Source organism: Hylobates moloch, unplaced genomic scaffold (genome assembly GCF_009828535.3).
Source record: "Hylobates moloch isolate HMO894 unplaced genomic scaffold, HMol_V3 SCAFFOLD_2, whole genome shotgun sequence".
In the NCBI taxonomy this organism is placed as follows: Eukaryota; Metazoa; Chordata; class Mammalia; order Primates; family Hylobatidae; genus Hylobates; species Hylobates moloch.
This window is the reverse complement of record NW_026652277.1, coordinates 33458540-33481751: the sequence shown is the minus strand read 5'-3', so window position 1 is coordinate 33481751 and position 23212 is coordinate 33458540. Positions and strand designations below refer to the sequence as shown.

Here is a 23212-nt window from a genome sequence, read left to right as displayed (position 1 = left end):
AGGCTTAGTTTCTTCCCTTCAGGGTAGCATCTTCCCTTCTGTACATCTAGAGGTGTCATATGGCAGCTAGGGCCTGGAATGGGGGTCTCCAAGATCCTGTTTGATGATTTATTTTATTGTCACTGAGCTGACATCCAAGTTGCAAGACAAAGTCCTCTGTACAATTCCCTCTTTTTCCCACAAGCAGAGGGAATCTCTCCAGGAGCTGCAAGCTGCATTGCCTGGAGTTGAGAAGTGGGGTGACATAAGCACTCCCTTGGCTGCCACAGCTGGTGTCTTACTAGATTATGTGTACCCCTCTAAGTCCACTGGCTTTAAGCCCAGCACAGTACCTAGGACTCGCCCAAGGACTGCTGTCCTTGTGGCCTATATTGCCTTTCAAATTGATTCAGAATCTTAAGGCACTTTAGCCTGCAGTGGTGGGGATAGCCAGAACTTAGGTTTCTGCTGCTGAGATGCGACTTTCTCTCTGGCTAGGGCTTATCTAAATGCTCCCTCCATGGGCTCTGGCTGAATTCAGCCCTGTGTTGTGTTCAGCTGTGACAGGGCAGCACTGAGTTCCAATGCACAGTCCCACAATCACTTCATCCTCCCTCACACAAGCTCACAAGTATTCTCTCTGTGTTGGCAGGGGATGGGGGAGGGGTTGTGAAGGCAATATAAGACTGTCTTTCCTACCTTCCTCAGTGCTTCTTTCCTTGATGTCAAAATCAGGTACTGTAATCACTCATCTGATTTTTGTTCTTATGAAGGTAGGTGTTTTTCTGTTTGCATAGTTGTTCAACTATCCATTTTTTTGGTGTTTCTGAGGGTGGTATTCCTGAAGGAGGGGTGATCACTGGAAGGTTTTGTTTGGTCATCTTGCTCTGACTCCTCTCTGGTGCCTTTCTATCTTGTGACCCATTCACCTTAGGAAGGATCCACGTGCTGTCTAGGTAAAGAGAGACTGCTATGCTATAGCAAGGGGAAGTGGGCCACTTCTTTCGTCCTAGAGGGCTTGGAAGAATCTGCGGTTCAAGACTCCCAAAATGATCCCAGTTGAGTTTCAAGATTCCACTCCTTCTCTATTAGGATGCTCCCTTTAGTTTCAGAGGTTTGTGGGGGGACTGTAGAATAAAACTTCTCTGCAATGCCTAATCTCATGATCAAATCCCAAGTATGATTTTCAGCCCAATCTGTCCTCTTGTTGTGGGAGATAAGGGAAAATTTAAATGCTGTCAAAGAGGTCTTATGATTTTCAGTTATGCCCCTAGTTGGTTATTGGCTGACTCAAGACTGCCATTTTTTTTTTTTCTTCAGCACATTGGTCACACTTAAAAATAACCCACTAAACTCACAGTCCTTGTAATTACCATTGCCATCTTATCTCTCAAGTACTAATGATAGCACGTAAGGTAGTGCATACCCTTCAATCTGCATTCCATCCCAACTCACCATCGGTGAGACATTGATGTAATTGTGTTACAACAGCATGCTGAGGGGATTCTTACCCCACTTATCACCGTGCGTTAGTTATCTACTGCTTAGCAGCTTAAAACACACATTTGTGTTCCCACAGTTTCTGTTGGTGAAGAATCCAGGGACAGCTTAGCTGGTGGTTTGGTTCAGAGTATCTCACAAAGCTGTGATCAAGTTGTTGTCCAGAGTTGCAGTCATCTAAAGGCTTGACTCAAGAAGAATCCACATTCAATTTTATACACCTGGTGTTGACAGGTCTCGGAAAATCAACTTCCAGGCTTACTCAGGGCTCTCTCCAGGGCAGCATCTGGCTTCTCCCAGAGACAGTGATCCAAGGAGAAATCTCCAAATGGAAGTCATGGTCTTTTTATAAAAAGACTTCTAATCTTAGAAGTGACATTCTATCATTTCTGCTGTTAAAATTGAGTCAATAAGTCCAGTCCACACATAAAAAGAAGGGATTACGTACGGGCATGAATACCAGGAGGCGGAATCATTGGGGTCCATCTGGCCACGACTTGCAATGGCGTCCTTTTGCCATCTTGCTGGCATGTGATCCAATTTCAGAATCCCATCCTTAGGCTCTGCTTTCTGCAACTACTTCTGGTACCATTTTCCTAGTTTGAGCTCTTTCAGAAGCAGGTATTGAGACAAAAATTACACTTCTAGTAATTCTACTGACAAGCAGAATAGGACCCCAATAGGGATATGGGGAAGGAGATACAAAGAAGGAAATACTGCCAATAAGAGTGCATTAAAAAATTATGATAAAATATATGTAACAAAATTTATCATTTTGACATTTTTTAACAGTTTTGACAGTTTGGTGGCATTAAGTACATTTATGTTGCTGTGAAACCATCACACCACCCATCTCCAGAAATTTTTTTCCCCAAACTGAAATTTCCTGTCTATTAAACACTAATTCCTAATTCTCCCCTCCCCTAGCCCCTGGCGACCACCATTCTACTTTTTGTCTCTATGAATTTGACTACTCTACGTACCTCATGTAAGTGGAATCACATAGTATTTGTACTTTTGTGACTGGCTTATTTCACTTAGCTTAATGATATTAACATGTCACTTAGACATTATGCTAAGTGAAATAAGCCATCCATGCCATAGCATGTGTCAGAATTTCCATTGTTTTTAAGGCTGAAAAATATTTTACCGTATGTACACACCACATTTTGTTTATCCATCTGATATGATTTGGATCTGTGTCCCCACCCACATCTCATGTCAAATTGTAATCCCCAGTGTTGGAGATGGGGTCTGGTGGGTGGTGATTTGATCATGGTGGTGGTCCTTTATGAATGATTTAACACCATATTCTTGGTGCTGTTCTCATGATAGTGAGTGAGTTATTGCAAAATCTCATTGTTTAAAAGTGTGCGGCACCTCCCCACCCCCTGCTTCTGCTCCCACCACATGAGATGACTTCCTCTCCCTTTGCCTTCTGCCACAATGGTAAGTTTCCTGAGCCGCCCCAGAAGCTCAACAGATGCCGACTTCATGCTTCCTGTATAATCTGTATAGCCTGTGGAACTGTGAGCCAATTAAACCTCTTTTCTTTATAAATTACTGAGGTGTTTCTTTATAGCAACTCAAGAATGGACTAATATACCATCTATCCACCTGTTAATATTTGAGCTGCTTCTACCTTTTAGCTATTGTGAACAATGCTGTTATAAATATGGGTACAAGAGTGCATTTTAAAACTGGCTACCAAAGGGGGCAACTAGAGTTTAATCCCATGGAAAACTCTCTGGCCTTGTTGATTTTGTAGAGACTTCTACCAGTCACTTGTGGAGGGCTGCTTGGTGGGGTATAAATTCCCTAGGTCTTCTAGACTGCTTTAACAGAAGTAGGCAGATCAATCTTCTATAGTTCTGGCAAAAGCCCTCAGACATGAGAGTGCTGACACCAGCAGCTGAAAGCCAATAGGGCACAGAGAAGTGGTAAGCTCCTAGAAATATGGATGAGGAACTGATGGCAGCAGCTACAAGAACCTTTCGTGTAACTTGTACTCACAGCCATTGGCTTTAGATGCAAAATTTTTCTCCTTAATTGCACCTTAATACACAGATTCTCAATTGTGCCTTAACACACAGCTTGTCAATTATTTTTCCTACTTCCAGTCTCTGTCCTCTTCATACTATCCTCCACAGTGCTGCCAAAGGCATTTTTTTTTTCTTTTTGTGAGACAGGGTCTCGCTTTTTTGCCCAGGATGGAGAGCAGTAGCATAATCCTGGCACACTGCAGCCTCTAACTCCTTGGCTTAAGATTCTCCTACCTCATCCTCCCAAGTAGCTGGGACTAGAGGCATGTACCACCATGTCCGGCTAGTATACATATATATATATATATATATATATATATATTTTTTACTTTTTGTAGAGAATAGGTCTTGCTATGTTGCCCAGGCTGAAAAGTCATGTTTTTCTGAAACACAGATTTGGGCATGCCAATGCTTTCCTTGAAAACCTTCTGTAACTATCCCTGGTCTATAGAACTAAATCCTTCCCCCTCTTCATTGTTTGGTTCAGCCACACCTCTCTCTCACCTTTCTCATATACACTATCACAGACCATACTCTTTCACCAACTTAAACTTTTCTCATGCTATTACATAGGCTTGCAATATTCTTTCTCCACTTGGCAAAACCTGATGCACCCATCGAGGCTCAACTCAAGGTTTCCTTCTCTGTGTATTTTGCTCTAATCTCTCCTAGGTAGGACTAATTTTTTCCCTCTGTTTATTGTTTGATTGTTCCTCTGACATAATAGTTATTATATTGCATTTTGATTACTTTCATATATGTGTCCCTAAATGTCAAGCTGTATGAGTCATTTTTATGTCTTCAATACTATGCACATTACTAAATAAATGTTGGTTGAATGAGTGATTAGTTAAGAGACTATCAAAGCTCATCAAAAAGGCAAAAAAAAACCACCAAAAAACAGAGAACGAAGTTCGTACTCTCGTCAGTCCTCCAGTGGCTGGTCATCTGGCTTATGAGTGATGTTAGAGAGAAATAAGTGAGAAAAATCAAATTCTTTTGAAACTATTGTGTAGGCAAATGTCAAATTTCACCAGTAGAGAGAACCCTAGTGTTAACTTACAACAATTTAATAGGAAACTGAGGGTGTGTGTAGGATTTAAAACATTTTCAGAAGCTTGTGCCAACACCAATATAAACGCTTCCTTGTGAATATGTAGGAGCTGATGGTTCTCACATGAATATTATCAGGGAACATTAACTCTCAATGTCTGGTAGTGCATATTCCTGGTGGTACGATAATGGGCTTTTGCATGTACCTTGTGTGTTAGTATGGGGCATTTATATTGTATGGACACACATTATTTTATTATTGTTGGGTGATAGCCTGGCATATAATTATTCTTGTTCTCAGGTAAAAATACGAAAAACTTAAAGCTTCTCATTATGCAGGCAAAAGCTGTAAAAAACTGTAGTTCTCCCTGAAGGCTGGACTCCTATAGTGTGGATCTGGAGTTAGGTAAACATTGCTGAAGTCCATAAACTGCCCCGTGTAGTGACTGTCTAGGGAAGTGCAGTGACAGGGATTGGAAAGAAAGATTTTGCTTTGTGCTTTGAACAAGACACTTAATGCGGACAAAACAGTGAGACTCAGAGACAGTTCGCAGAGTCTATTCACAGAGTTTACTAGGCCTGATAGGATTCAAATGTGGTCTTGAAGGTGGCCACAACAGTGAATGGTTATACAGTGATGTAGATAGTCTCCAGTACTTGGTAATATGTTTGATTGTATATTAACAAGAAGGAAAAAAGAGTTCCTGCATTTGTGATAAAATTCGGTGAATTTTGCAATGAGCTACAACATAACAAGACATTCAAAGTAGTTTAAGGAACCGAGCTTTATTAGAGCAAAGAGTGTGGACACCGTTTACAACAAAACATTTCTGGGAAAACTTGGATTTCCCAAGACCTGAAGACTCCTCCAAGTTCTCACTGTTAGTAAGGTTAATTTGGGGGCAGAACAGGATCATGCCTTAGCTGCTGTCAGGAAATAGAAAAGTAGAGCAGAGTTGGGCATGGATGCTCCAGCTCAGACTTGGGAAGATGGAGAAGAGCCATCCCAAGTCCAGTGTGAATAGGTTTCATAGCACCCATCTCCTCTATCTGAAGGAAGCAGGCCCCTAAAGGGAAACACAGGACGCCCAACTCATGAGGATCAGACTCTCATGAGAGTCCTTTGATATCATGTGAAAACCATGATGGGACAGAGAGACTGAGAGTGCAGCCCACCTTGCTGGCCAATGTTAAATCAGGAAACTATTTTGTTTAGATCAGAAAATGATATTCCATTTTTTGGTCTCCCAATGTCAGCCAAAGCTTACTGACATGCAGGGGCCCCTGTGTGATTTAGTGGGAGCCCAGAGCTAGGGGAGTCCAGCTGGAGCAGAAGAGTCTGCAACTAGGAAGGGAACGCTTGTTTTGTGTATGAGGGTTGGTAATAGGCTCTTTTTGTATCAAGAGGAAAGGAAGGAAGTCATATCCCAAGAGGGCACTTAACCTTAGGCCTAATTCTAGGAGAACTAAGAGGGGCTAGGGCAGAAAGTCAAAGGATCAGGATAGAAGGATTGGATGCCACAAAACATTACTGGGGCTCATTTTCCCTTAAGCCACTTCTTGGAGGAAAAACTACGTGGGACACATTAGTAAGAAAGTATACAATTATTCCTGTTTTATGTGAAGATTGGAATAAAAAACAGTTTTGTTGTTTAATATTACAACCGCTTTGTAGGAAGTGTGGATCCTGGTAAATGATCCACCTCATGTATGATGACTCCCCTCACCCCTTTTTTTTCTGCTGGATCCGTAGGTGGCTTAGTTATGAAGATGGGTACTATGAGCTGCTGATAGTCAAATCATCCTGACCAATTGAAGAATAATTTGAATTTCCTTTGGCAATCCAGGAGACGAGAGATTTGTGCCAAGGAGATAGGATAAGTGAGCATTTGAGACTGGGTTAACTTGATTCAGGTTAACCTGAATCTTCAATAAACTCATTAATGTGGAGTTTTGTTTCTTTAGAGTAAAATGGCAGAGTTTCATGTCTAGGCCTGTGAGAGAGACATAGTGTACAAGAATATAAAGATCCACAGGTAGAGGAACTATGAAAATGGGAGCATCTTGCATTGACCTTTTATGTCTGAAGGATGTGGAGTTGGGTGATTCAAGCCAACCTTAATCTAGCTCTGAAAAGGAGGCTGATCCTCGGTGACGCTGGGTTACATAAGAACAATTTTGATGAAATGGTTAGGTCAGAAGCCAGATATAGGTCCACTGCGGAGTGAATCAGAAGTCAGAATATAGAAATGGGATTGCGTGAATAATTCTTCTAAATCATGAAAATTATATCGAATGCCATTGAGTTGGTGAAATATCCTTTGGGTCTTGCATATATTACATTATACTTAAAGTAACAGGATACAGCGGATACTGAAAAAAAGAAGAAGAGAAAAAAGGTTGGAACATTTTTAGAGCAACATTTGTGTTTTGGATTTCAAATTCTCACTTTGTAGAGCAGTAAACTAGATTTTTTTCTCTTTAGTTTAGGTGAAAAATGAGAAGATTAAATAAGCCATGGGAAGATTTTTAAAAATGACATGAAACTCCAAGGGTAAAAAGTAGGTAAGCAAGCTTATACTCATGTGGGGAATGCCAATTTCTGGGTTATGGCTGGTTTCTGTTTTTTGGGCTAAAGATAGGATTCAGAATTTGGAATCCTATGAATAATTCCTCTTCTCCCCCAAAGTAGAACAACAAATACAACAATGGCCTATTTGTGAACTACATTCTTATGTTTTTAAACTTGAGCTACAATTTTACAAGCTGACTTCCATTAATGTGTCATGTAAAAAAAAAGCCATATTGGAAATACAATGCTAATGGCAAAGGTAACAGTAGGTGAACACTTAAATACTTTCAGGATTATGTATTTTATTAGCTAGAAATAAAACAAAATGCAGAGGGGAAGGAGATGCTTTACAAATTCCTGAAAGCCTCTTCAATTATCTGTACATAGCTTCTGCAGAAGGGATGACCCTTCTTCTACTCCAAAGCCCATACACCCTTTCTCTTGGTCTCAGACACACAGACATAAAATTTATGTGGGCAGTTTACCATTTTCCAGTTTTCATTAATTCAACTGCTTCATTGATTTTATCAAGATTCATAGTATGAGTAATTACTGGATCTAGATTCAACTTCTCTGCCATATAATCAGCAACCAGTTTAGGGATGTGCTGTCTGCTCTTCCAGCCTGGAAATACAGATTAATGATGAATTTTATACACGAGGCTTCATTATAAAGGAAAGGTCAAAGTAACTGCTGAAGTTGTTGGCTTTCACTGAGAAAATCTAAGGCTGTCCCATTTACTTGCCTCAGTCATCAGGAGAATGCCTGCCCCAACCACACACCTTATGTAGAGGGTTGTGTTCCTAAAGGAGACTTCTGGTACTACAGAGGAGAATTAATTCAAAGCAGATAGAATGTGGACCTTGCCTTGAGGTGTTCCTGGTGTCATGTTGCAATCTCTGGGGAGCAGTGAATCCATATCTAATGTATAACAAAGGCCCAATGGGGTCTTGGGAATCATGAAAAGAAGCACATTTTGTGTGTGTGCATTCCCTCATGTGTAATATATAGCACATTTTTTGTGTGTGTGCATTCCCTCATGTGTATGTTTTGATCTGCTTTCTGATTTCACTGGGGAGCAGTGAATCCATATCTAATGTATAACAAAGGCCAAGGTCTTGGGAATCATGAAAAGAAGCACTTTTTTTGTGTATGTGCATTCCCTCAAGCTAAATAATAGCACATTTTTTTGTGTGTGCATTCCTTCGTGTATGTTTTGATCTGCCACTTCATAAAAGAGTCAAATAGCTTAAAGGAAAAGAAGAACTCTCACTGTGCCAGCGGTCCCAATGAAAGCTCTTGGGAAAAGAATGTGTACAAAGCAATATAAGAATAAAATGTGCTTTCTGGAAGTAAGAATTGCACAAGCAAAGATGGAGTTAGCTAAGGTAAGATAAATTTAGCATTGTATTTTCTCTATTCCCGTGATTTTCAAGAAATGCATTAAATTTAGCACTGTGCTAAATGCCATGCTCAGTGAGTTACCACACAGAATTTGGCAGTCTGCTCATTGCTAGAAAGGGTGAGTGTGGTTAATTGTGCAAAGTGTAATGTGGCATAATCTGCTCAGTGTTCTATGCAGATTATTCTGTGATAGGATCTTGACAATTACTTGCTTTTCTTGGTTCTAGCTTAGGTTAGGCTCCCCAGCTTATGCTCCAAACTACCACAAACTCTTCTAATAGATTTATTTTTAATTTGTTTCTTTCTGTTGTATGTAACCAAGAATTCTAATTACTGTTCTATGTCATGACATGAAGGGCCAGTGTATATTTCTATTTGTTTTCATATTTTGATTGGTGATCTGATAAAGCATTTTTACATCTATGTCAACTCTTCACTTTTTTTCTTATTTCAACCAAATGACATAGGAAAGAAAATTCTAGGACCACAGACGGGACTAGGCAGTGTTTTTCAACAAGGGCACTACTGGCATTTTGGGTGGGGAACATTCTTTATTTTGCACATTGTAGGAGGTTTAGCAGGACTGTCCAACACCTGTTAAATGCTATTGTTGATTGAACCAGAGGACTATACTATTTGTGGAATAAACTAATTTACATTAATGATCACTATATGAGTGCTAGAGTGGCCAGTGAATTAGTTTCATTCACTGAGGGTTTTAAGAATATTGGTAATCTTATTTTTACAAGACTTAGCTGAGTATGTGTATTTTGAATTAACATTATCATCTATAAATTTAGAGAAATGGCAATGGATGTATTCAACGATCTTAAATAGAGGAACTGAAATTACAGTTCCTCTATTTAATAGATTATATATATAACTGGATTATTACTTTTTTTTTCTTGCTGGTCCTGCCATGCATCTACTTTTTATAAATGAATTAGGTAAGGCTTCTAATATCTGTAATAACATGCTGCCATAGCTTACTTGGGGACTACAGACAGCTCACTTGTGCAAGTAATTCAGGCACTCCTCTAATTCTCATCTCTTTTTGCCCAGGCATTCAGATTGCCCAGAGTTTCTGGATAAATACGTTTCTTCATAAATTTCAGATTTCTTGCTTATGAGCCCAGAATCTTAAGCAGATTTATTTAATTTAGTTTGTCTTCTACTTTTTCAATAAAATACTCTTCTAAAGTCTATAAAAATGTTCCAGGACAGGTAAAAAAAGAAAATCAAAGGATTCTATAAGATATTTTTCCTCTGGGTAAAATAATTCTTTTTTTTTATCAATAGTATTTCTTTTAAATCAAGAATCCATTATGTTTAATATATTTGAGTTGGTAGCATGACAACTCATTTGTTTGGGATAAGATTTTACATGAGTTGAACAATGACAACAAATGGCTAAGTATATTCTCCAAAGAATCCCAGCTGGCAGATGTATAATTTCACTGAAGTATAGTTATAGATTACAATATTGCCTTCTTTTCAATTTGGAGTTTGCTTTAAATGTTGGACACTGGATTCTTTTTTTTTTTTTTTATTATACTTTAGGTTTTAGGGTACATGTGCACAATGTGCAGGTTTGTTACATATGTATCCATGTGCCATGTTGATTTCCTGCACCCATTAGCTCGTCATTTAGCATTAGGTATATCTCCCAATGCTGTCCCCGCCCCCCCCACCCCCCACCCCACAACAGTACCCGGAATGTGATGTTCCCCTTCCTGTGTCCATGAGTTCTCATTGTTCAATTCCCACCTATGAGTGAGAACATGCGGTGTTTGGTTTTTTGTCCTTGCGATAGTTTACTGAGAATGATGTTTTCCAGTTTCATCCATGTCCCTACAAAGGACACGAACTCATCATTTTTTATGGCTGCATAGTATTCCATGGTGTATATGTGCCACATTTTCTTAATCCAGTCTATCGTTGTTGGACATTTGGGTTGGTTCCAAGTCTTTGCTATTGTGAATAGTGCCGCAATAAACATACGTGTGCATGGGACACTGGATTCTTTACCAATCAATTAAAAAACCTCTTCTCCATCTTTGCATGAGAAAAAGCTTTCCAAGAGGCACTAGATACACCCACTATCTATCCCTTTGTATTGGGTATTCATATATTGAAAAAAAATCTGTAATATAAAGCTGTTGTTTTATGTCCTTTCTTAAGCGTTTATGGTACATTTTTCTATTTCCCACCTTCACCTCCTCAGGCATTTCCACCCTTCCCTGCTTCATCCATACCTCCAAAAACAGAACCCTTCAAAGAACGTCCTGAGAAGAACAACTGGCCACTGATTTTGAGTTGAACACCAGCAGGCAACACCCCAACAACCACACAGACCCCATAACTCTCATTGCAGGAGGCGAGGGCAGCTGCCTGTTAGAAAGTGATGCAATACAGTATAGGGGTTAAAAGATGTATGTGAGGATTGAGCCTACGTCTTAATTTCAGCTTAACTTCTAAATGGTCTATGACTTTCTTTTCTGATTCTCCCTATTCTCATTTGAAGTAACATTTATCTTGTAAGGATGCTATGAAACACATATAAGACGTTGTATGTTGCCTAGCATAGTACCTGGCACTTTAGGACTCAAGAAATGGAAATAACAAAAATGAATATAGTAAAAACATCCACAGTAGTGATAATAATAAAAATAATTTTCATAAAAATTATTACTGATGCAGATGGCTGGTAAGAATTGACATTTTTCTTTTAGACATCTAAGAAGATAGATATTTATATAATAAGAGGATAGCAAAGTGAGAAACAGATACCGTTACATTCGTTATGTTCAAAGGCTATTTCTCAGAGTAAGAGTGTGAGAAAGGTTTTGCTGTATCTTCTTACAGATAAAGGAATTTATGTATGGTGAATCATGAAAAGATATTTTATGCTGGGAAAAGGGCCCAAGTTGGAAGAGGCAGTTGTTGAGTTTCCATACAGCTGACTAGAAGATAGAGCCATGCAACCTAATAATACACTATTTCTTCAAATCCCCAAAGAAAACAAGCCTCAGATTTTGAAGTAACTTCCCCTCACTTTCTATTCTTTTATATAAACCATGTTTAGCCGGAAAAACCACCACTTTTTTTCCCTTTTATTTTTGAAATGAACCTGTTTAATCATGACTAGTAAATATTTTTCTTGGAAACATCTCAGATCCGACATGAAAGACGACTGAAAGTGAAAAGCACATTGATTTATAAGGTCATTAATCAAATTTTAACCTTATCTTGCTTAAAACTTCTGGCTTTGAATTATATGAAAGTTCTAGATTTAGTATCTGGGATAGTGAACAAATTTGTAGGAGTACACAGAGGGCACCAGCTGAGATGTCATGGAACACAAGGAAAATTAAATAGAGCTAAGTGGAGAGAATTTCAGAAAGCTCATTCAACTATAATCTAAAATGATGACTGGTAAAAGTATTGGTAATTTTCACTCCAGAGGATTACATACCAGAACATTCCAGATTTCCAATGGCCTCAAAGCAGAAGTCTATACCAGCATCTGTCATATCTAATAAAACTTCTTGAATGGGTTTCTTTAAGTCCTGAGGGTTGAAGCTCTCAGTAGCACCCAATTCCTGTGCCTTCTTAAATTTCTCCATGTTGACATCCACTCCAATGATCCTGGCTGCTCCTGCCGCTTTACAACCCATGACAACAGACAAGCCGACTCCTCCCAGGCCAAACACAGCACAGGTAGAACCTGGAGTCACCTAAACACATACAGGCAGAAAACCCAGAAAACAAAAAGCAAAGAGAACATACACCTTTACTCAGTTGGGAAGGCTAAGTCTATATGCATGTATTTTTTAATGAGTCATAAGCAAATGATGTTTACTTACATAACATATTATAACTAGAAAGTTTTGATTTTTCAAAAATATTTCTAGATATGGAATACTTTTGTTACAGGAACAAAAAACTACCTGAAATTAGAGTTTCAAGTCCCAGGAATTAGTCTGAATAGTAATTTAAATGAATTTTCATTGAATCTTAAGACTTATTTGACAGTGTATTTAATTCCAGATATTTTTGAGTTCTTTAAAATTATCTCTATCTTCCTACAACTATTTCTCTCTCTCTCTGTAAATTTTTCATTACTTATAGTGTCAATGCCTTGTGAAGGCAAAGGCTTTTTTTTTATCGAGTACTGTCCTACATAGGACTAATTTAAATAATTTTTTTTCCATTCTATCTCTCTGTATAGTATTGGGACTGATGGACACTGGAAAAGGCAAAGTCCTAAAATTCAACAGCACCTTTAAGAAGGGAGCTGGGAAGGTTTGAGTGATGTTTTAGAAATAAGAGTTCAATAGCAGCCCATTCAGCCAGAGTGGGATCCCCTGGTCCATCTGTCTAATGTAGTAACACCTACTTCATCACTTGGCTCCTTTACTCTCCTTTTCTTTTTATTAGCATTTATCACTACCTAATATATCATGCAATATAATATTAGCTTCATGAGTTTTGTTAGCTGCTGAATTCTAGCACCTGGGACAGTGAATGGCTCCGAAAATATTTGTCTAAGGAAAGAAAGGATAAACTGGAATATGAAAGGTCACATGTTACTATGTTAGATTTAATTTCCAGTAATTCCTGATCTTTCCACTTGTGAATGGCATCCAGACTTAATCTGTCATTTACTACTCACCAAGAGGGAATGGGAAAAATGTTGAAGGGGGTGTGGGATGACTAGGTAGATAGCAGAGAACTCAAGGATGTTTGGAGTCAGGCTTGGGATTTTTCCTTTGGTATGATAAGACATGACCAAGATACAAGAGGCCTTTCAACTCCATATCCCAATAATTCCCTTCTAAATGGGTATAAATGCCCCTCACGTTGGCAGTATTGATTGCAGCACCAAACCCTGTGGAAAAGCCACAGCTAATTAGGCATACTTTCTCCAGAGGAGCAACTGCATCAATCTTGGCAACTGAGATTTCCTTTATCACTGTATATTCAGAGAAGGTGCTGGTATTACCAAAGTGATATATTGATTTTCCCTTGCAGGTAAACCTGCTGGTACCATCAGACATCAGTTGGGTTTTTGACTGTCTTTTATAGACAAAATGAAAAACAAAACACAAAGTTTATTTTGAATTAGAAAGCTTAGATCTTCTCCAATGAAAGTGAATTAAGTTTTCAAAAAGAAAATATTAGTAAAAACTTACTTGAATTGTATACAAAAATTGCCCGCAGAATTCAGGCAAGAGGTACATTCTCCACACTGTGGCAGAAAGAGTGTGATAACTTTGTCACCTAAAAGAGCAAAATCATGTCTTATTAACGTATTATTTTTTAGAGTAAAGAGATAGCTGTCTTTCAGGATTTTGACAGCAAGGCACCCAAGAAGAAATGACAGCTGAGAATTATTTCCACATTCAGTTGTGCTTGATACCACAAAGAATATCAAATACTTACAAAAAGAGAGAATGTCTTTAGCATCTGGGCCCAGCCCTGGGCTCAGTGGCTGAATCTTGAGGAACTGGCCCCAGATTTGCCTCCTTTGTAAGTTCCTTTTGGAGTATGAAATAGTTTTTTGTCATATATCCATTCAGTCAAGTCTTATCTCTTCTTACATTTTCAACACTAATTTCCTCTCTCAGGGATTGAATTTAAAATAGTATAGATACTACATACTCACAGAGTAAGCTCTGGATTAGGGAGAAAAAAATTGCTTCTATGCTATTCTCTGTGTTTGACATCAACCCTTTCTTCTTGACTGTAGAGATCAAAGGTAGGCAGATTTCTCTAGCAGTGGTCAAAGTATCAGGACATGATTAGAAGAGCTTGCCTGTGATGTATTTGACTGGCTGCCCCCATGGTCTAACACTGTAAACCAGAGAAATTTGTTTTATACTTTTAGTTAAAAACCTTATTAAGATTTAGTTTCTTCTATTTTATTTATTTTTATTTTTTAAAAAGTAACACATACATATGGTAAAAATTTTAACTGCACAAAAGTGAAAATTATCACTCTATTCCCCAGTTCCCCATCTTAGAGACAGGTACTCTGACCAGTAACCATGATATTTTTCAGTGCTGTAACCCCTTTAAAAATGCAAAGGTAAGCATGCTATCTACCCTGGTTTGGGCCTAGCTTTTTTACTTAACACTGTATCATGGAGCTTTCTATTTTAGTATATATAGTGCTCCATCATTAACCAATGCCATGAACACTGATAGATATTTAGATTGTTCTTTGTTTCTCTCCACCCCAACACTAAAACCAATAATGCAATGAGTATATTATTGTAGACAGAGTTCTAAAATGCCCTCCCAAAGATATCCTGCACAAATCCCTAGAAACTGTGACTATGTTGTGGTGTCATGCCTGTGAATATGTTATGCTACGTGGCAAGGGGTACTCTGTAGATGTAACTAAGGTTACTAATCAGTTATCATTAAGATAGAGAGATTATACTGAATTATCCAGGTGGACCCAAGGTAATCACATGAGCCATCAAAAGAAGAAGAGCAGAGGAAGGCAGAAGAGGAAGTAAAAGTGACTTAACACCAGTGGAAGGATTTAGTGGGCCATGGCTGCTTCGAGGCTGGAAGGTGCTACAGAGGAAGAACTGTGAGCAATTTCAGGGAGCTGACCACTGGTGAGGAAATAAGGATCTCAGTCCTACAGCCTCAAGGAATTGGGTTCTGAAAACTACTTTTTTTTTTTTTTTTTTTAAATTTAAGACGGAGTCTCGCTCTGTTGCCCAGGCTGGAGGGCAGTGGCGCAATCTTGGCTCACTGCAAGCTCCGCCTCCCGGGTTCACGCCATTCTCCTGCCTCAGCCTCTCCGAGTAGCTGGGACTACAGGCGCCCGCCACCACGCCTGGCTAATTTTTTGTATTTTTTAGTAGAGACGGGGTTTCACTGTGGTCTCAATCTCCTGACCTCGTGATCCGCCCGCCTCGGCCTCCCAAAGTGCTGGGATTACAAGCGTGAGCCACAGCGCCCGGCCGAAAACTACTTGAATGAACTTGGAAGTGGATTTTTCTCCAGAGACTCCAGATAAGGACCCAGTTGGCTACCCCCTTGGTTTTGACCTTGAAACGTGAGCAGAGAACTCAGCCAAGCCCACTCAGATTTTTGACCTATAGAAACTGAGATAATAAATTTGTGTTGCTGTAAACTGTTATATTTGTGGTGATTTTTTCCAGCAGCAATAGAAAATGAGTACATGAACATATATCTATGGAATAAGTTTCTAGAATTGAAACTTGTGTCCAAGAATGTATAAATTTAAATGATATTACATATTACCGCATTTAGAGTTGAGCAAATCTACGTTCCAAACAATAAGATATTAGGGAGCTGTCTGCCTATATTCTTGTCAACTCTATATATTATCAAACTTCTTAATCTTTGCTGATCTGCTAGGGAAAAAGTGTTTTTTCACTGCATTTTAAAATGTTATTGTAAATTGACAAATTATATATTTATGGGGTACAATGTGATATTATGTATATATAATATGGGATGATTAAATCAAAGTAATTAACATGTTAAACACTTGAAGACTTATATTTTGTTGTGAGAACATTTGAAATGTATGCTCTTAGCAATTTTGAAATATAGTATAATTCATTTTTATCAACTGTAATCACCATGCTGTTCAATAGTTCTCAAAAAACTTATTTTTCCTGTCTAGCAGAAATTTTATATCATTTGACCACATCTCTTCATTTTTCCCACCCCCAGCCTTTTAAACTGTTATTTATTTTTAATATGTCTGAGGTTGGGCATATTTTAATGTGTTTAAAAGCATTCATATATATATATATATATATATATATATATACACACACACACACATATATGTGTATATACATATTTCTTTAAATTAGACATATATTTTGTTTGCCCATTTTTTACTCAGCTTTTAAAAATTGCTTTTAAAGAAATTATTTCTATATTAAGAAAATTGGTCCATTGTCATACTGGGTTTTGACTTTTGGGGTTTTTTTAAACATGCAGAATCTATGTAATTTTTACATTGTCAAATTTATCTATATAAATATCTATTTTATATCTTCTGGGTTTTTTTTGTATTGATTAAAATTTCCTTCCCTCCTCCGAGATAATACAGTGTTCTCCCATGTTATTTTATAGTACTTCTATGGTTTTACTTTTCACATTTAATTTTTAGATGCATGTATAATTTTTTTATATAAAGAATGAGATGGCAACCCAATTTACTTTTTTAGTGCTGATAACTATCTAGTTGTTTCAACACAATTTGTTGAATAATCTGTTTCCACTCTTAGTTTGAAAGACAAACCTCATGCTGCATTAACTTCTTATGCTTATTTGGATTCAATTCTGGACTGCTTCTTTATTTGGTTCCACAAATGTGTTTGATTATTTATCATATGCCTCATTTAAATAATTGTTCAATTTGTACTTTCAAGTCCAGTTTCAGTGCATTCTACTTCTTGTTTTTTCTTATTTTCAAAATGTAAATGCAAATAATACGATATATTTAGTATTTTATGTAACTTACAAGTAATTATCCCTCCTTTTCTAAGAAGTTGGCAACATTTCACCTTTTATTTCACTTGATCCTGACATACTTAAGGGGTGCTTATCATTTTCTTGATATTGGTTCCAAGTTGTAGCTGTTTCCTGTTACCAGGTGCTAATTCCTACCTGGTTTCACTGTGCTTACTCCTTCTCCAACACTCTCAACGATTCTAGCCCCTTCATGGCCCAAGATGGTGGGATACAAGAGGTCCAAGTGTTTACTCCCCAACACTTTCATCTCTGTACCACACAGTCCGGTGGCCACAACCTGTATGGAAGGCAAAGAGTACTGCAGCTCCTGCTGTTTCAGATAATGGTGTTTTAGAGTTGTTGACTGTAAGGCTTTTTGCTAGTTTGATATTCTCCATTTATACAATGCATTCATTTCTTATCAGTTTTAATTCTAGGGAAGGGTCAATAATAATTTGTTAAAGCAACGAAATGTTTTTCATTAGCTGATTTCAGAAGCAAGATGATGATTGAAAATTTACTGGGGAGGGTGGGTAGAATGGGGTCAGAAGAGAAGCTGTAAAATTGCAGTGTAACTTGATGTCTGAGGTCTCAATTGGCTTCATTGATCTTGTAGATGGAAGTGTGGAGGAGAAAGACTGACTATAAAAATAAAGGAATTGAGCTGAGTGCAGTGGCTTATGCTTAAAATCCCAGCATCTCGGGAGGCTGAGGCAGGAGAATCACTCAAGGGCAGGAGTATGAGATCAGCTTGGGCAAAATAGTGAGACCCCCATCTCTACAATAAATAAATAAATTAGCCAGGCATGGTGGCATGCATCTGTAGTCCAAGCTGCTTGGGAGGCTGAAGTGGGAGGATCACTTGAGCCCAGTAGTTCGAGGCTGCAGTGAGCTATGATTTTGTACCACTGCACTCCAGTCTGGGTGACAGAGTGAGACCCTGTCTCTAAAATGAAATGAAATAAAGAAATCGGAACACAGGAGGCAAAGGAATAATGTTTCCTATTATGATTTAATTAAAACCTTAATTTATTTTACAAGTGAGCTTTATAGTTTTGTTATTTGTACAAGTCATAATCCCACTTTATTGTAAGTTAGCCAGACAGTTTAAAATGAAGGCACTCCAGAACAGTGGTTAAGAGTTCAGGGATGAAATACTGGCTCTCCCTCTTCTCAGCTGTGTGAACTTGGGGGTAAATTTTTCTTTCTGGGTCTCAGTTTCTTCATTTCTAAAATAAATATGAAGTTTGCATACACATAGCCCCACATTCACATGCACACAATCCTTAGTCAAGAAATGAAATATATTGAAATTTGTGCATGTAAAAGGAGGATTATTGGAATAATACCATAAAATTGCCTGAATTGCCTGCAACCCAACTGTAGAAAGTGCTGTCAGACCTCATGGACCTAGACATTTACCGAATAGTCATTCTCTTTAACTCTTTACTTTGATTCAATATGGGCATAGTTGCATTCACCTATTATTCTCTGCAGATTGGCTTTCTCCGTTTATTTTGCTGATCATAGTTAAAAACAGTTACCAGTGATGAGTCTGCCTAACCTCACCATTGCCTGCCATCACTTACTCTGCTATAGTGCCCATGTCTTGGTTCAAATTCACTGGTGAGAGATTCAGATGTGTAGCTTGTCTGTTAATGGTTGAATGTCTTTGAGTGAGGGTCCAAACCTGGTTGCATGAGTTGTGACCCTGTGGGTGGGGAGTGGATACGGACAACCCAATAGCCCACTGCTTACTCCATAGGGGATGTAGGATGGAGAAGGCTCTCTGAGAAGAAGGCATGAACTGTGCAGATGAGATGACTTAGAAAATGACTGTCTCTTTGTAATCTATCATTAAACTGTACTTATTCTTTATTGTTACAATTAAAATAATAACAAAGGACTCTGAACTGCAAGTCAGGTAAACTATTTTCTAGTTTGGAGGAGGCCTATAGAACCATCTGGAGGCAATTTAAAAACTTTCCATGTCCAGGCTGCACCCCAGACCAATTAAATCACAATTTCAGAATTTCTGGGGATGGGACTTGGTTATCAACATTTTTCAAAGCTTCTAGCTGATTCCAAATAGGTAACCAAGGTTGAGAAAAACTATTCTCATCTCCTGCACTCAAGCAATCTTCCCGCCTCTGCCTCCCAGAGTGCTAGGATTACAGGGATGAGCTATCACGCTCGGCCAAGAAAAACTAGTCTACATTTTTACTCTACTAGCTGTGTGACCAGTCACTAAACTGCAGCTGGCTTCAGTCTTTGCATCTGTAAAATATCAGGTATCCCTAAGGCCCTTCCAGCTCTAACTTGAATTTCCAGATTCAGAGATGATTTGTCTGTAATTAAACAATTTTTATTCAAAATATTTCAAGACAAATATTATGAAGGATGCCATAAAAATTTACAAGTACAGATTAAAATAGGATTTGCGGGTAGAATTTTTTTAAATTAATAATTAGTACAATAGCTGTAAATAAGCCTGAGTTTTATCCTTTGGGCAGTTAGCCTATGCTTTACCTCCCTAACCTTTTATCTGGCTGGATTTAAAAATTGATGGAAATGTTTAATGAAAAAGAAATACAAAGATATGTAGTTTTATTATTTTTTTTTCTGAGTTGAGTATCCTGATAAGAATATGTAACTTACAGTAAGAAGCTCTGGCTTTTGGCTTTTGGTGTGATTTTATTTTATTTTATTTTATTTTATTTATTTTTTATTTTTTTATTTTTATTTTTTTTTACCTTTATGCAGACTTCCTTTGCCTTTGGTGGGGCCACTTCTACCTCCTCAATAGAAAATGGTGCACCAGGCTTCCAGAGTATGGCTGCTTTGCATCTGATAACCTGGGAAATAGAATACAGGGGCAGAAAGAGAAACTCCTTAAGCTTGGGAGTTGGAAGATTGCTATATTAGTGATTATCGAATCACTAAATTGGATTAGTCCAATTTTCTGCACTCAAGAAAAAAAAAGAATAAATATATGCTGAAGGTAGTCTTTCTGACCCCAATTTAAGTTTTCTTGTACTATCAGCCTCTGTATTCAAATTAGTTTTGAAAATACCAACTATATTTACAAAGTGTAACATGACCAAGAGGATAGATGTCATACTTTTAAAGATTTTAATTAAAAAAATTATGCCTATTGGCCAGGCACGGTGGCTCACGCCTGTAATCTCAGCACTTTGGGAGGCCGAAGCGGGCGGATCATGAGGTCAGGAGTTTGAGACCAGCCTGACCAACATGGTGAAACCGTATCTCTACTAAAAATACAAAAATTAGCCAGGCGTGGTGGCCTGCACCTGTAATCCTAGCTACTCGGGAGGCTGAGGCAGGAGAATCGCTTGAACCTGGGAGACGGAGGTTGCAGTGAGCCGAGATCATGCCACTGTACTCCAGTCTGTCAACAGAGTGAGACGCCATCTAAAAAAAAAAAAAATTGTGACTATTTATGGCGTACATGAAAAATTTTGTTACATGTATATAATGTGTAGTGACCAAGTAAGGGTTTTCAGGGTGTCCATTATCTGAGTATAATACATTTTTGTTGAGAATAGTGATCCTACTCTGGTATCAAACATTGAATTTATTCCTTCTATCTTATTGTATGTTTGTAGTTTTTTTTTTTTTTTGGTTTGGAGCCTCACTCTGTCGCCCAGGCTGGAGTGCAGTAGCACGATCTCGGCTCACTGCAAGCTCCGCCTCCCGGGTTCATGCCATTCTCCTGCCTCAGCCTCCCGAGTACCTGGGACTACAGGCGTCCGCCACCACGCCTGGCTAATTTTTTTGTATTTTTAGTAGAGACAGGATTTCACTGTGTTAGCCAGGATGGTCTCGATCTCCTGACGTCATGATCCGCCCACCTCAGCCTCCCAAAGTGCTGGGATTACAGGCGTGAGCCACCACGCCCACCCATGTTTGTACCTTTTCACCCACTTATCATCATCCTCTCCACTCACCCTTCCCAGTCTCTGTTACCTATTTTTCCACTCTCTACCTCCATGTGTTCAAACTTTTTAGCTCCCACATATGCGTAAGAACGTGTGATATTTGTCTTTTTGTGCCTGGCTTATTTCACCTAAGATAATGATCTTCAGTTCTATCCCTGTTGCTGCAGATGACAGGATCTCATTCTTTTTTATGGCTGAATAGTACTCCATTGTGTATATGTACCACATTTTGTTTATCCATTCATCCGTTGATGGATACTTAGGTTGATTCTATGTCTTTGCTATTGTTAATAGTGCTGCAATAAACAGGCAAGTTCAGGTATACCTTTAATATACTATCTTCCTGTGGGTAGGTACCCAGTAGTGGGATTGCAGATGTCATACTTTTTATATTACTATGAATAAAGGGCCTGGTGGTTGTTTCAGGGTAGGAATGGCATTACAGTGTGGGAGTTATCTGTGATCCTAAGCATGGGAAAAATCAGTTTTGGGGTGGAAGTTTGAGTTATGGAGTAAGGAATGGAGGCAATCATCAAATGGTGTCTATTGGTAGATTGAGGTTGGAGAAGTTGTTGGTGGCAAGGTGGTTCTTAAAGGTTCTGATTTCAGGCCACCACCGTTGTCACTATAAATTCTCTTTCTGTGTGGTCTTATCTATTTTTGCAGATTCAACCACTACCTTTATGTGAGTAATCTATATTTATGGGACATATTTCTCCCTAAGTTATAGGCTAATGTATTCATTTGCTGTTTGAAGGTACTGGACATATCTCAAACTCAACATGTTAAAACATGAACATATCATTATTTCTTTTTCCCATCTCCACCTTCCACCATGCTCTAGTGGACAAAACACTCAATATATTCCTCCCTCTGCTACCTCTATGTCAATGTGTTCACTCACCCAAGATAGAAACCTGGGAAGTAGCCTCAATTTTTCTGTCCCTTGATCTTCACAGTCTAAATTTTTCTGGGATATGTCTTCTTTTCTCTACTCCTGCTAGTACTAAAAAAGCTTTCTGCTTTATCTCTTTCTTGCTTTTACCACCTTCAAAATCACCCTTTATACCATTGCCATTTGAAATATAATTCTAATCACACCAATCTCCTATCTAAAAATGATGTTGTTACCATTTGCTTACCTGGATCTACTGACATCAGGGTTTTCTCTCTTGTCAGTCTCTCCAACCTTATTTCCTGTCACTTTGTGTTTCAGGCTTTACCTTTCAGTCCCCAAACATATTCTGAAGCTTCTTGCATGGGATATTTTCTCAGTCTCTGTATTACTCCTTATGTTGTTTTATCTGCCTGCACACACTTCTCCTTTACCTGGTGAATTCATATTTCTCCAGTGATTTCCCCTTTGGTATCAACTCTGGGAAGCCAAGCTGGGTTATGAACTTTTCCTTCAGGCTCCCATCCTCTTTCTCCTTTACTATCCTTGTATATTGCTTTATAATTGCTCTTTTATAATTATTGTCTCTCTGTGAGATCCTTGGAGAAGGGGATATATATTTAACTCTGGAAATTCTGATAAAGGGCTTGGACATTACTTATTGAAGAGATGAGAGAACTGAGGGAGGTCAAAAGGGAATTAAGGAAAATGGAGAGGAGGAGGAGGAGAGATACTATGATTATGACAGCCTCTCACCTTTAGGAGCCCAGAGACTAGCTGGGCGATGAGATGCTGGTAAAGAGATGAGCACACAAACTGACAAAGATATGACACAACATAAAGAATAAGACTGCATCTACTTGGCCTGTAGCACTCATGCTGATTTTCTCCACCACAGACGAATTTATTGAGAAAGGGAGATCCTGTTGCAACTTTCACTGTAGAAAGTACAAAGGTACACAGGCGACTGGTAGATCAGAAGGCTGGGTCCTGAGCTTTCTCTGCAGTCTGGTGATTATTAAACAGGAAAAGCAGTCTCTCCCACTGCTTGAGGGAATTTCCTAAGTGTCATCTGAAATAGGCTCAGCTCAGTGAAAGAGCACAAAAGGTGAAAATGCAAACTATTTTTTTCTCCCTTAAACAGGTTCCCTCTTAGTATCCACTTTTCTGAGTTTTAAATTTGGACTTTTAAATGTCCAAACTTAAAATTTCTAACAGAGTGTATAAAATTATTTATTTTCTGTTGTTTTCAAAATACAAAATGGTCATATTTGTCTCTAAACTTGAGTAA

The 23212-nt window shown here is 38.4% G+C and overlaps 1 protein-coding gene and 1 long non-coding RNA gene across 2 annotated transcripts in view; one reads left to right on the top strand and one right to left on the bottom strand.

The window, feature by feature from the left end:
• Window positions 1–12020, top strand: part of LOC131382176 (uncharacterized) — a 59011-nt gene extending 46991 nt beyond the window's left edge. The window contains exons 2-3 of the long non-coding RNA XR_009211428.1: window positions 7065–7139; window positions 10775–12020. This is a non-coding gene — a long non-coding RNA (uncharacterized LOC131382176). The remainder of the gene's footprint in view (window positions 1–7064; window positions 7140–10774) is intronic.
• Window positions 5346–22893, bottom strand: ADH6 (alcohol dehydrogenase 6 (class V)). Its single transcript, XM_032134646.2, has 9 exons — window positions 22782–22893; window positions 19821–19922; window positions 17224–17365; window positions 13746–13833; window positions 13413–13629; window positions 12026–12287; window positions 10806–10941; window positions 7632–7770; window positions 5346–6947 (listed from the first exon to the last, which is right to left on the bottom strand). The coding sequence occupies exons 1-7, from the start codon at window positions 22797–22799 to the stop codon at window positions 10916–10918; spliced, it is 855 nt and encodes a 284-aa protein (XP_031990537.1). The 5' UTR covers window positions 22800–22893; the 3' UTR covers window positions 5346–6947; window positions 7632–7770; window positions 10806–10915.
• Window positions 22894–23212: the final 319 nt, after the last annotated feature.